Source organism: Petaurus breviceps, unplaced genomic scaffold (genome assembly GCF_028583685.1).
Source record: "Petaurus breviceps papuanus isolate PSGF00001 unplaced genomic scaffold, PetGlider_PUasm1.0 91133, whole genome shotgun sequence".
In the NCBI taxonomy this organism is placed as follows: domain Eukaryota; kingdom Metazoa; phylum Chordata; class Mammalia; order Diprotodontia; family Petauridae; genus Petaurus; species Petaurus breviceps.
This window is the reverse complement of record NW_027187419.1, coordinates 17,766,357-17,779,674: the sequence shown is the minus strand read 5'-3', so window position 1 is coordinate 17,779,674 and position 13,318 is coordinate 17,766,357. Positions and strand designations below refer to the sequence as shown.

Sequence of the window (13,318 nt, the reverse complement as noted above, 5' to 3'; positions counted from 1 at the left end):
CCTGTACTTTCTGAAGGCAAGACAAAATGAAAGAATGTCAGCTTAAGAGGGCATCCACAATTTTAGCATCCTTAGCTGGAAGTTGTCCCTAGTTAGATTTAGTAATCAGAAAAAAATCAAAACATTGTTACTCTCTTGATCTAGATACTGCATGCTATCTTTAATTACTATTACAAAATTCCTATCATTTCACAGACTAAAAAAAAGAAAATCTGGAACCTTCCCCCTCCCCAGAAACCTAGAAAAGTACTTTAAAAACTAAAACAATTTGAGTAACAATTAAGAAAGAACACTAAAAATAGTAAGTGATAATGAATAGGAGAAATTACTAATGTAGTACATAAACTTTTCAACCCACTAAAACTGTAGGACTTAAAGATTTCTTCTTGAAGATACAGAAACAAACGTCAATATTCAAACTACCATGATTAGCTGTTAAAAAAAATGAAAGGTAATGCAGGCTTAATTTTCGGACAGATCTAATAAAGGCAAAGGGGAAAGGCCAGGAGGATCAGATAACAGTAACTGAACCACTACCTAGGGCAGGAGAGGAGGATACAGCAGTCCATGCTCATACCTGTCTGTGGGATTGCCACACCCTCCACTAGGCTAACCTGGCACCTCTGGATGCTGATCACAGCTGCTGATGCTATGAGACCAATCACAATGTCGTTTATCCTCCCTTTTCAAGGATTATCAAGTACACCCTATAGATATATCACAAAATAGCCAAAAAACATTGTACTAGGAATATGGAGAGCTATGTTCTGGTCTCTGCTGATACTTTATGATCATGTGGCCATAGACAAGTCACAATCTCCTTGAACCTCAGCTTCTGCAGTTAAAAAAATAGGGCTAAAAATCTATATCACCTACTTCCCAATATTACTATTAGGAAAGAAATTTTTTATTGTAAGTATTAGTAGAAGTTAGGGTTTTGTTAAGGAGACCTGTCTTTATCATACCAACTTGGGGGTTGTTGGGAACTCTCAATGACACCTCTTACTCTATCAATGCACTTACAGAGTTGCTAAAGTGGAGAGTTGGCATATTGACTTGCCTAGTATGCAGCCATTATGTATCAGAAGTAGAACTTGAATCCAGGTCTCCTGAGTCCAAGACCAGTTCTCTAGATAATATACTCCATAGCCTCTAGTTTTTCTGTCTCCTCTTATTTAATAACTAGGTAATTGCTCCTTTTCCACCTCCTTTCACCATCACTCCCACCCCTCATGAGCAAACATGGTATGAGAAAAGAATGGAGTCAAGTAGGCCTCATTGTGTTGCCTTTCAGTGGGATGTTATTGGCTTCTGACCTTATAAGCAGGAACCATGATGAATTTTAAGGTTTCTATGGGAACTTGTAAATCACTGGTATTCAGTAAGCCAGATTCCTTAAAGTAATAAATGACTCTCTGGTTGTTAAGTATCATTGTTAATATTTGCAGGCCTGGATTCTTTCCCCAATTATATTACATTATTTTTGCAAGCCTATTATTTATAATTATGAGTGTAGTGCCCAAGGACCTGGTTTAATAACTAGCATCTTTATACTGCTTTAAAGTTTGCAAAGCATTTTACATGTTAATTCATTTCATTTGTTTTAACTCAAAGATCTACATAGTGGCAAGTATGGCAATAAGTTAAGCATCTTTGGAACTGAAATATCATTTATTAAGTGCCATTTATTAAGTGACCACTTCAATGTACAGGATGACATATACTCAGTGAAATAGCTTGGTAGCTTCACCAATTCTGAAGCCTCCATAAAGAGGTCACGATTAATCTCTATTTAGTTATGAGTAGAAACCACTTACAAAGGAATTCCCCTTTAGCACTCTTCCTAAAATCTGTAAAACTTGTCATTTAACATGGGTCACCATTTGGAATTCTTTTAAAAATAGATTCCTTCCTTTTCAAATTACTGAAAATATATGTTCCATTCAGGATCGTTAATTGCACACTATGTAAATTTATTTTGTTCCATTTTCCTTGCCATCCTTCAACCCTTATCCCAACTATTTTGGTTGGTGGATGGGCCTGGCTTTTGTAAAGTCTCAAGCTTTCTAGGCTGATCAAAATTTGAACTAATATCAACTATTTCAGTTGTTGTTTAAAAGGGTTAGTTTTAAATGCCAGGAAATCCAGGGCGAGTTTCAAAATTCTGAAAAAACAAAGTACTCCCAAATCTACATCCATCAAATATCCTAACAATTGAAACAAAGAGTGAGTAACTTTTCTTCCAAGAGGTCATATTCAAGCATGTAATCAATCTGTCAAGACTTTCTTATATCTGACTCTTGATTTTGTGAACAATTCTTAGATACTTCCCACTCACCCCCATGAATTCTTGTAATTGATACTGGGAGATAAAGGATTATTACCTAGTTATAGGTTAAAATAATAAAATGTAATTGTCATTCAATAAATAGTCACAAGAAAACTTTTATTAAAGAGTCTGAAAAATGCAATATTTGACCTTTGGGGGAGAATTGAGAATGAAATCTATGATATCTTAAAGTTCCAAGATCTGGCAAGGTTGCACAAGAAAATGATCTTTGCCTCAATATTTCTTTCAAAGTTCTAACCTTATTGTTGTATTACTTTAAGCAAGGATTGGAAGTAATTAAAAGTGTAATATAGGAGCTTCTTAGATGAAAGTGCTATGTTGAAATAATCTCATTCCATGAAGAACACTTTGAGATAGGAGGCTGACTACCTTTACAAAAACAAAAAACAAAACAAAACTTTTCTTTGTTTTTTGTGGACATAGCATACGCTAAAATCCAGAGTCTTGTCATCATCAAAAGTTAAATAAAGATTTCTTTCTGCAAAGCTCAAAGGTCTCTTAGTAAAAGCTTAAATTAAGTACACATCAGAAAGTTCTTTCAAGTAGCAGGACATACTGATAATGGCACCAAATAGCTAATATCTGCCAAGTAATCTGGATCTGGAAGTTCCTAAACCACAAAAAGCATAACAGCAATGATATTAAGAAGTTGTGTCCAAAGAGAGACAATGTTTGCTCCCTTGGGGGGGGGGGGCGTAATTCAGGGAGAGATACAGATAAGTCAATACAGGTAGGCATCAGATATTCCTTTTACCTGTCTAGAATGTATGCTTTGGATGTGAACTACAGAAAGAAATATCTAATAGGCATTCTAAAAAGTGCATAAACTCAACTACTGCCTTTGGAGAGTCTTTGCCCTGGGATGAGGGAATACTCAAGGTGAAACTCTATCCCTGACTGGAACCTGACTTGGAACAGCTGTTTCTAGGACTGACCTCCGCTCCTTACAAAGAGGTTGCAATCCCTCTGGGAAAGAATCTGAAGCTAAGCCTAACAGTGCCCATTAGGACTAGCAGCAACTGCTGGCAAGCTAATCCCCATCCCAGCAATGCTGATCCCATTTCAGAACTACCCCGAATTTGAATGAGAAATTCATTTATGCAGAAAGAGGTCTGCAGAGTTTTCCATTGCCATCGCTCACCACAAACTTTGCCCCCTATTCTTGGGAATAGGATGTTTTTATGGCTGTTTGATCCTACTTAAAACTGGGTTAGGTGTCGACAATGACAAAGCACTACTTTAACAGAAAGGACCGAAAGCTTCATAGCAGCAATGTCTTCACTCATAATCAGCAGTACTCACTCCTAGACTTTCGAGTCTAAAAAGTTAGGAGTGAGACAAAGAAGCGACGCACTCCACAACTTTCAGCAATTGAAGGAAGCAAACCATCCTCTTATGTATGGCAGAGTAACTGGCCACTTCACAGCCAAAGCACACATTCTAGACAGGAGTGAACCATTTGAATCTCCCTTATTCACCCACATTCACCCCAGCCCCACCTCTACTAGGATGAAATTGCATTGAATGGGGAGAGAGCAGGATCCCCACCCCAGCCCACTCCTAACCCCGGCAAAGCCTTTCGGCGCTTAAAGCGGCTAGAAATAAAGTTTGAGCATTACTTACCATCTCGTCTGAGGTTGGAAGAGCGCAAGGCTTTAATAGATCCGCTCTGGGGAATCGCCAAAGCGTCCCGATAGCTGCAAAAGTTTGCGCACACTACAGTGTACAAGAGGATGAGACGGTACATCGGGATTCACGTCCCAGGGCACACGCTGCTCCAAGAAAAACCTGGGCTTCCCCACCAAGGGAGTCCTGCACCTCACTGCTGCCTGTCCTAAAGTCACGCCACTGGAGATAATCCGCGGCCGCCGCTGGCTGTGCTAGTCTCCGAGTTCTCCCCAAACTTCCTGCATGCTGAAGTTTGTGAGCCTTGTATAACTGGACAAACAGCAGGTTGATTTCCTCCCCACAGCCCCTCCAGTGGCCAGCAAGGGCAGCTGCAGGAGGATCCAGATGTGTCCGTGCGGGTCCTGGTTCAGACCCAGCGTGCGCTCCTAACAGAACCAGCGCAGCCGCTGCTGCAAGTCAGCCTCTGCCTCTGAGCTTCGCTTACAACATGCTCTAGGAAGCTAGAGGCTGGAGTGCAAAAGCTTCCTCCGGGCGACTGAGAGCTGGCCTGGCTACTGAGCATGCCCAGTGTCGAATTGGGAATGAGCTCTTTCCCTTTTGGGGCTTGGACTGAGACTCTAACTCTTTTGTTAGAGAAGTAAAGGAGGACTGAGATTGAGATTACACTTGGAAAAGGAGAGAGGCCTGGGAGAAGCAGGACTGGAGCTATCTGTCCGATTGCATTCCACTTGTATCCTCTCCTGCCCACAGGAGAGTCCACAGTGCCCAAGCCTCCCTAAGTTTACATCTCAACGTTGCCCAATTTAAAGAACTTTTTTTCTTTTCTTTGGAGATAGAAGGGACTCGTTATGGAAAAAGAATGGGGATTACCCTGGGTTGACTATGTTCGTTCATTCATTCATCAAATTCATTCATTCAAATGTTTATTGAGAAGCTACAATGGACAAGGCACTAAGTACTTAGGAGCTGCAAAGAGAAAACCTGAAACAAAACAATTTGTTATTTATTAAGAAGGTAGTGTGGTATCATAGAAAGAGTAATGCTCTGAGGGATCCTGACTCTATCCAATGTTCTCAGAATCGGTTTCCTTGCCTGAATAATGGCAATGATATCCATCCAACTTACTTCAGACTTGTTCTGAAGATCAAATGAGAACTCCTTAGAAAGTGTTTAAAACCTGAAAAGCAGGAGCCCCAAGAGAACTATTACTACTGTCTTCAACAATCCGATAGAAAAGGGATACATCCATTAAAGCTAAGTCCTAGAGCCATGGTCTTTGGTGAGAATGACTCTAGGACAGAACTTCTTAGGATTAGGAAGTTAAAAAAAAACATATTTTGAAGACTTTATTATATCCAAAATATTTTATTTTATGGATTTAAAAACATTACTCTGAGAAGATGTCAATGGGTTTCCCCAGATTTCCAAAGGGGGCCATGACAGATGAAAAGTTTAAGAAACCCTGTTCTAAGATATTCTGACATCTGATCAGAATTCCACATAGCCTCTGAATTAAAGCAGCTTGGTAGTTCCCAGGCTGGGAAGACCAAGTCAATGTAGCAGTAAAGGCAATCCTAGCTTTGATACCCTATTGAAACTGTATATGTAAATGATGGCCCCTTTTTGGAAACTCTGGGATATTAATGACTGCATCATTGATTTAATTTGAACATGTTCATTCACAAAATGACTTTCTTCCACTTTGTCTTCTGAAAGCCTAGATAAGAGTGCTCCCAACCTCTTTCATAACTTGGAATCCTGGGAGGAGGGGGAAGAATATCCTTGTCTAGGATTAGTGACCACCTGGGAAAATTCAAGTGTCTCTAGAAAAAACCGGCAGAGTTGTTAAGTCTATTACAGTGGCCACAATTAGGTAAATAAATTGAATGCCCCAATATTAACTAGGATAAATACTTAAATTAGAATAAACCAGTTGAATAAAGTGAATGAGTCTCATTAACATGGTGGAATGTGATAGAAAGCCTAAATAAAGGATCAGAAGACTTGGATTTTTTGTCTTGTCTGTGCTCTTACATACTTACATGCTCTTGATTCAGCCTTGATGATTGGAGAGAGAACAAGTCAATCCTTACATATTGGAGAGAGAACAAGTCAATACATACATATTCCCTTAGGCTTTAGTTTCTATCTGCTTACTGTGCTTTAGATTCTATCTACCTTACAATGTTGTGAGACCTGAATGAAATAACTTGAGTGAAAATACTTTGAAAAGTGAAGAATGTTATACAAATACAAAATGGTATTATCATCAGAGGGCAACTAGGTGGTGCAATATATAGAGTACCAGGCCTGAAGTCAGGAAGATTCATCTTCCTGAGTTCAAATCTGGCTTTAGACACCTAGCTATGTGACCCTGTACAAGCCACTTGACCCTGTTTGCCTCAGTTTCTCATTTGTAAAATGAGCTGGAGAAGGAAGTAGCAAACCATTCCGGTATCTTTGCCAAGAAAGCCCCAAGGAGTCACAAGGAGTTGGACACTACTGAAAAACAACTGAACAACATCAGTTATCATGAAACATTAAGATCTTATCTAACAACAACTCTCATTACCTCTTCATAGGTTATGATAATAGCTATTTGAGTAGTCTCTCAGGAGCACTTCTTCCTCTTTCCAATCCATCTTGAATACACTGCTGTAAACTAATTTTATTCCAAAACATTACATTCCTCCTCATCCGTGGAAACTGAGCTCTGTACCTCTAACACTTCTAGTTGATTTCTTCTTTTATACTTTTACTCCTTGTAGAGAATGTAATCTTTCACTTGTCTTTTTCTATTGAAGATCTATTCATCCTTCTCTGTCCACGATGGGTCCTTGCTTCTCTGTGAAGACTACCTTTATCTCCTACCATCCATGTAAACCTTTCTCCTGCCAAAACTACTGAAAAACTCCTTGGTTCTTCAGGAACTAGAGTCGAAGGGAACTCTGAAGATCACCTAATTGAACTCCTAAATTTTTTATGAACTAAGGAAATTGAGGCTCAAAGTTTAAAGACTTACCCAATCCAATTTAATTCAAGCATTTATTAAGTGTCTACCATGAACAAAGAACTATGCTCAACCCTATGGATGCGATGACGTTTAAAAAATAAATAGTTTTTGCCATTGCCATCACAAAGCTGGGGAGACGTTACATTTAAAGGGATAAGCAAATTCAAACTAACTTGAGTAGAAAAGGAACACCAACAACAAAAGCAATCAGGAAAGGTTTGTTATCAGAGGAGAGGAGGAGGTATGTTCTAGGTATAGTGGATGTGGGAGAGTGTGCTGATATTTTCAGTTGTTATCTCGAGTATAAAGGCACAGAAAAAAAGCAAAGACTATCTTTATCTCTCTAACTTAGTGTGAAGTCATATTTAGAGTGGGTTTTTCTCTATGCATGCAAAATCATCCATTGAATTGCAAAAAATTACAGCACAATGTAGAGCATGACAGCATTGCCTCAGACAAACTGAGACCTGAGAAAGGCCTTCATTTTGAAAGCCAAGGTCGTCCACTTTTGTCTTGCCACTGGACATCAATGACTCTGGAGGAGAAAAAGAGGTTGAAGACTTTGCCCAGCTCTGCCTCACTTAAATCCAAGTCACTCCCAAATCAAAACATCACCCTCATGAAGGATGAACGACAACAGCAACAAAGTACAATGTTCCATATTTTACCTGTAGATGCCAAAGCTCCTCATAAAAAGAATATAATTGCTGTTCTTGTTCTTAATAAACAATATCAAAATCATTCAGGAACCTAGGACCCACCTGATTTTAGCTATTTTCTTCTCTCCCTCACATAACTACCACCTAGGCACAGGCTTTCCTAGCCTCTGAACCGAACTACTGGAATAGCCTATTATATCTACAATTTGAATTACATATGGGAAGGGAGGCTGAAACCACATTAGGAATTGCTTTAAATACTAAGCTAGGGAGTTTGTATATTATCCCAGAATAAATAAGATGTTGAAGATTTTTAAGCAGGGATGTGAAATGGTCCGACCTATGAAATAGAAGATTATTTTTGCAGCTGTTTAACATTCTAAGATCTATTCCAACACTTTGTCCTATGTGTTATTCCACCTTGCTAAGCACCAGAATACCAGAGTTTGCCACTGCATTGCCTTTTGGATCTTCCGAGATTCAGTTCCCTTATCCCATCAGGGTTAACCATTCATCTTTGGGACTTAGCTGGAACAGAGTTATCTGAACTGATAATATGATCATGGATTTAGGCCTCGATGGGACCTCGAGGCTCTCAAGTCCAAAACTCTTCTTTTTTCACATGGGAAAACTGAGACATAGAGTTATTGAACAATTTGCCCAAATGACTAGTAAGTGTAAGATGAATGCTTTTTGTTTTTTGAGAGGTAATTGGGGCTAAGTGACTCACCCAGGGTCTCAGAGCTAGTAAATGTAAAGAGTCTAAGGTTGGATTTTGACTCAGGTCCTCCTGACTCCAGGGCCAGTGCTCTGTCCACTGGGTCACCTAGCTGCTCCTGAGATAGAATCTGAACCCGTGAGTTCTTAGTCCCTGTCCCCTACACTATTCAGCCTTGATGACTAGAGAGAGAACAAGTCAATCCTTACTTCATTCTCCCATATATCATATATCCCAAGCATTTGGATCCATCTTTATCCCATCGAGCAATCCATAAGGACACCAGAGCCTTAGCCAGTGTGAGCATCTTGCCATCTATTCTGATACCACTTTCCCTTTCTCAGGGAACAATAACTAAATAATACTACTGTTGGTGCTGGAAAGAATGTGATTATTGCTGCATATCTTCACTTCCAACCCCTGGCACTGCCTAGACTGAAGCTTCCTTATCTACTTCTTAATATATGTTGTATCCTTCTTAGTCCAAAGTCTTTGAGGGTAAGGACTCTCTTTTATGATCACTTCCCTCAGAAGAAAAGAGTTACAGTTGGAGATAGAGTTTGAGGTTTAGTTGAGGAAGACACAAACAAGAGAGATAGTGACTAGAGACCAGAAGTAATTTCATTGAGAATATCCACTGGCAGCAAAGAAGAGAGTCAGCTATGAATTCAACAGAGAACTAGCCCTCAGCATTCTAGCACTGGATTACAGACAGAGCTGTGGAAGGAGAGAAAAGACTTCAAGGCACCACAATATTGGAGATGCGAATAGATGACTGAATGAATAAATGAAAGTAAGTACTTATTAAATATTTAATATGTACTAAAAATCATATTTACAAAATACAGGCAAACAGGAGAGTTCCAGACCTCAAGGAACTTGGATACTGATAAGGAAAGAGAGCATATAAAGGGCAGCTAAAGCTGGAAAGGGGGGAAATTAGGGAGACTAAACACATGGCAGAAGAGTTCAGAAGTGGGCATAGCAGTCTAATGCTGGGCAGGATATGGTAAAAGTTTACCTATTCAAGCCCAATGTCTCAGGAATAGTTGTGATCTCCCTTCATCACGTTTACCCTATATGTGTGCTTAAATGCCATTGTTCTTTAAGACTGAGCCTACTCTTTTCCTGGACAGTCTACATATTTGTGCAAAATAATGTCACAGTTTTGCTAGGGAATGTTTTATAGGTACCATTTTTTTTTATTAGACCATGTTAGTAAATATCTTGGCGATGAGTTAAATGTATCTACCATCTGATAATTAGAGCAAGAACAAGCTCATCAGTGAGGACTCTTGAGCTATAGTTTTAGGAGCCTAGATCCACAGGATATGCAGCTACCCATAGGAGAAGTCCTCATCCCTGGAGAAAGTATAAGAAAAAGGAACAAATTAGAGGGAGGGCTACATAAATCACTTGAAAACAGTAAATACTGTGTAACAGTTTCAAATCCCAGGTGTCTCACATTGTATTTTATATCCAGTAAGCACTTAAAAAATGTTGACTGAATTGCCCCAAAGAGTTCATCTCAGACACATTTTCAAGAAAACCTCATTTTTAAAACTTACATCTATAGCATCAACTACAAGGCTACTTGAGTGAATGAGGAAAATAGAGTAGCAAAATGAAGATAAGATCCATTTTCTTGGCTGCAGTCATTCTCAAACTAATTTACTAGTGTTAGATTTACCACTGCTTGGTTTAGTTTTGTATAAAATATCTGTTGGCCAGAGAGAAGCACTTGAACAATTATTTGAAGTGGTGTCAAATGTTATAAATGTTTATTCTTATTCAGACTAATCTGTGCTGACTAATTTGCATTTGGCTCATGATTTGTTCAGTGACATATGGTTACAATTTTTAAAGAAGATACTTCTTTAGGTAAAAAGTATGGGGTCAGAATATAATAAGTACATCTCTGTATTATGGCATTTATCCCAAGTAAATGTTCTAATTAGAGTGACTTGATAAAAGGCTAGGTTATGATGGGACAGTATTTCTTATCTTTGAGTGTACTTTTCCCCCTCACACTGAAGACATTAAAATGATATTTTCCATTACATTTTAAAATATGCTTTTGTTCTTTCACTGTTCATAAAAATAACAGGAGGAATGAAATGTGAAATACTCTTTTGAGAATCTTCCTTTAGTTTCAGTTATCCAAGGGACTAAGCTCCAATGATTTATTGGTTTCTTTTTCATTATTGTATTTAATTCCAAGTTTTGATTAAAGGAAAAATAAAATTCTTTAGAGAGGCATCCTTCCAGTTAGTGGAATGAAAGGGTCATTAGGAACCAAGATTTTCCACTACCCTATAAAGATTCACCAAAGAGAAGGAAAAATCTACAAATAAACAAATTAAAGAAAAGAAAAAAAAACCTGAAAATTACTGATAAAATGAAAATATAATGTAACACAACTGAAAATAAAAGTACCAGAACCAATACAAATTAAAATAATAATCTATTGCAAAATATATTCTGAATTTTCCCTGAAAGTTAAAATAAAGGGTAAATTACAAACAGAAAGAATCAACAAAATCTCAACAAGGAAAAGCCCAAGATTAAACAAGTCTAGGCACATGACAATCAAACTCCTTGCAACGATAAGGGAAAAAATAATTTACATAAAAAATATAGAAAATACACACACACACACATACACACTAATCCTATCACTCCAAATTTGCCATAGATAAAGGATTATCATAGAAAGAAATGAAACATAGTTGTTCAGTATGTTATTTAAAGGTAAACAATGGACATTTGTTGATCATTTAGACTTTGAAAAATTTATAGAGAAAGATCCACCACAGAATCAGAGTTGGAGGAAATCTCAGTGGCTATGTATTCTGACCAGAACTTGATTAGGCATCTTTTCCACAATATACTTAACAAAGAGTCATTCCTGCCTTTGCTTGAAGATATTTTTGTGAGAAGGATATCACTTTGAATCTATTCATTTTGGTAATACTATTAATCCATTCTAATTGTTAGGACATTTTCCCCAACTTCAAACCAAAACTCCCTACTTTGTGACTCTACCTTCCTCCCATTTTTCCTAATTCTGTCTGTCCTCTTAGCTGAGCAGAACAATATCAATATTTATCTGAAATAACTAACTTTCAAAAGCTTAAAGACAGAGATTCACTGAATGTTTTTCTTATTTCGTATGAATACAGCTAGTTTCTTCAACTAGCCCTTAACATAATGTGGTATCAAAATCTTTCACCTGGTTGACCATCCTTGGATGGTTGTCATTGTCCTTAAATTGTTATTCTTGAAATGAACACAATACTACAGTGTATTTTGAATATTGCAGAAGAAAGAAAGATAGCACCACTCTAGTCCTGATTACTACATATTTGAGGCCTTCTATTTTGTTAAATGCTAAGTGTTTTACATCAGACTTTGCTCTTCATTTTATCTTTATTTATCTTTGTTGGTGGTTATTAAGTTATGGTGAAACAATTTTACAAACTCCAACCTTTTTTGGTTTGATTCAAAGACAAAAAATCTTCCTCTTTTTCCCTACTCACTTGAAATTCTTCATGCCATTATTTCAACCACATAATCTACTTATTATAGCAACCCTTCCTTTGAAATGACTAGCCATGCTAGCATAACCCCACTTTATCTAAAAGCTTCTTCCTTATTAATTATCCAACTTAATTTAAGACAAATATTTCTGTCTTTTCTTATAATTTCTCTCTACCATTTTATTAGACTTGTTACCTTTCTTAATTCAAAAGCTATTTTCTGTAGTAGATGTTTCTCAAAAATATTGTCAGGATACTGAATTGTTCCAATATATATCTGAGTAAATATTTTAAAATCATGCATTTTATGGCATCAGCTTTTAATGTCAAATTACACTAGCTCTTAACATGTTAACTTTGCAAACATACTAATAATCTATTTTTAGATGTTAGCACTAAAATTGGTCCAGTTTTAGATCTTAAGTAACAGAAACATAGCTACACATTCACTAAATCTTATTCTATGGATTTTATTAATATATGAACCACAAAGTCACATGGAAGTATGCATGAATACCTGTGCCTATTAGCTCTGCTGATCCCTAAATTTCTCAACAGTCTATTTTGGTCTCTCAGAGACAAAGTAGCATTTATGACAGGTTCAGAAAATCCTACCCCTTTCTGGAATTACAGGCTTTGTCTAAGACCAGTAGAGTGGAGGAAGCACCCTGCTTTATACTTAGGAAGGAAAAAGAAATTGGAGTTTTCTCTCAAATATATCAACACACCCCAGTTTGTGTATTACCAAGTACTCCCTCCACATAAAGTCTCCCAGAAAGTTACCCCTGGTTTGAAGAACATTGAAGGTCAATATCCATTCAAAACCATGACTCATATATCCTCATTGATATATTGTTATTTTGTTAGGCCAGTCAGAGGATACATTAGTTCAAAGGAAAAATAATAAAAATGAAGAACAAAATGTACCAAGAAAGATTTATCCCCTATGCAGTGATAGACTCTGTCATAGATTATGCAACCACCCATGGATAGTGGACCTACACAGGGAGTACAGATAACTAGAGAACACATGTGAGTGAATACATATTAAAAAGTCACACATATAATCAGGCAGCAGGTATAACCAGGGCAACTAGCACTTCAGACAATGAAGAATCATAGATGTTCTTTGGTGATGTCATTACACTGCTCTTTGCTAGGTATAGTTAGCTTGCTGATGCTGCTTTCTGCTGCCATCTGCTGGTCTTCAACTGTCATGTGGTTTCTTCTCATGGGGGAAGGGTCTGTCACCTCTTTAATTTATATCTCCACAGCTATTTTTGGCTCTTTTATCACACAACCCCCACACCAGCAGCATATAGTCAGCATAGTAGAAAAGTCTGTAGGCATTTAAAATTTGCCTGCTAAACTTCTGTTTCCCCTGCTGCTAGCTAGTCATACTCTCTTGTT

The 13,318-nt window shown here is 37.7% G+C and overlaps 1 protein-coding gene across 4 annotated transcripts in view; it reads right to left on the bottom strand.

Annotated features, from left to right (window-relative positions):
• PDGFD (platelet derived growth factor D) overlaps positions 1-4,533 on the bottom strand; it is a 337,251-nt gene extending 332,718 nt beyond the window's left edge. For 2 of the 4 annotated variants that reach the window (XM_069080537.1, XM_069080539.1), the window contains exon 1: positions 3,974-4,528. In XM_069080537.1, the coding sequence (XP_068936638.1) occupies positions 3,974-4,097 (124 nt within the window). In that variant the 5' untranslated portion in view covers positions 4,098-4,528. Of the gene's footprint in view, positions 1-3,973 lie in introns of all 4 variants that reach the window. The other 2 variants (XM_069080540.1, XM_069080538.1) reach the window with 2 other exon arrangements.
• Positions 4,534-13,318: the final 8,785 nt, after the last annotated feature.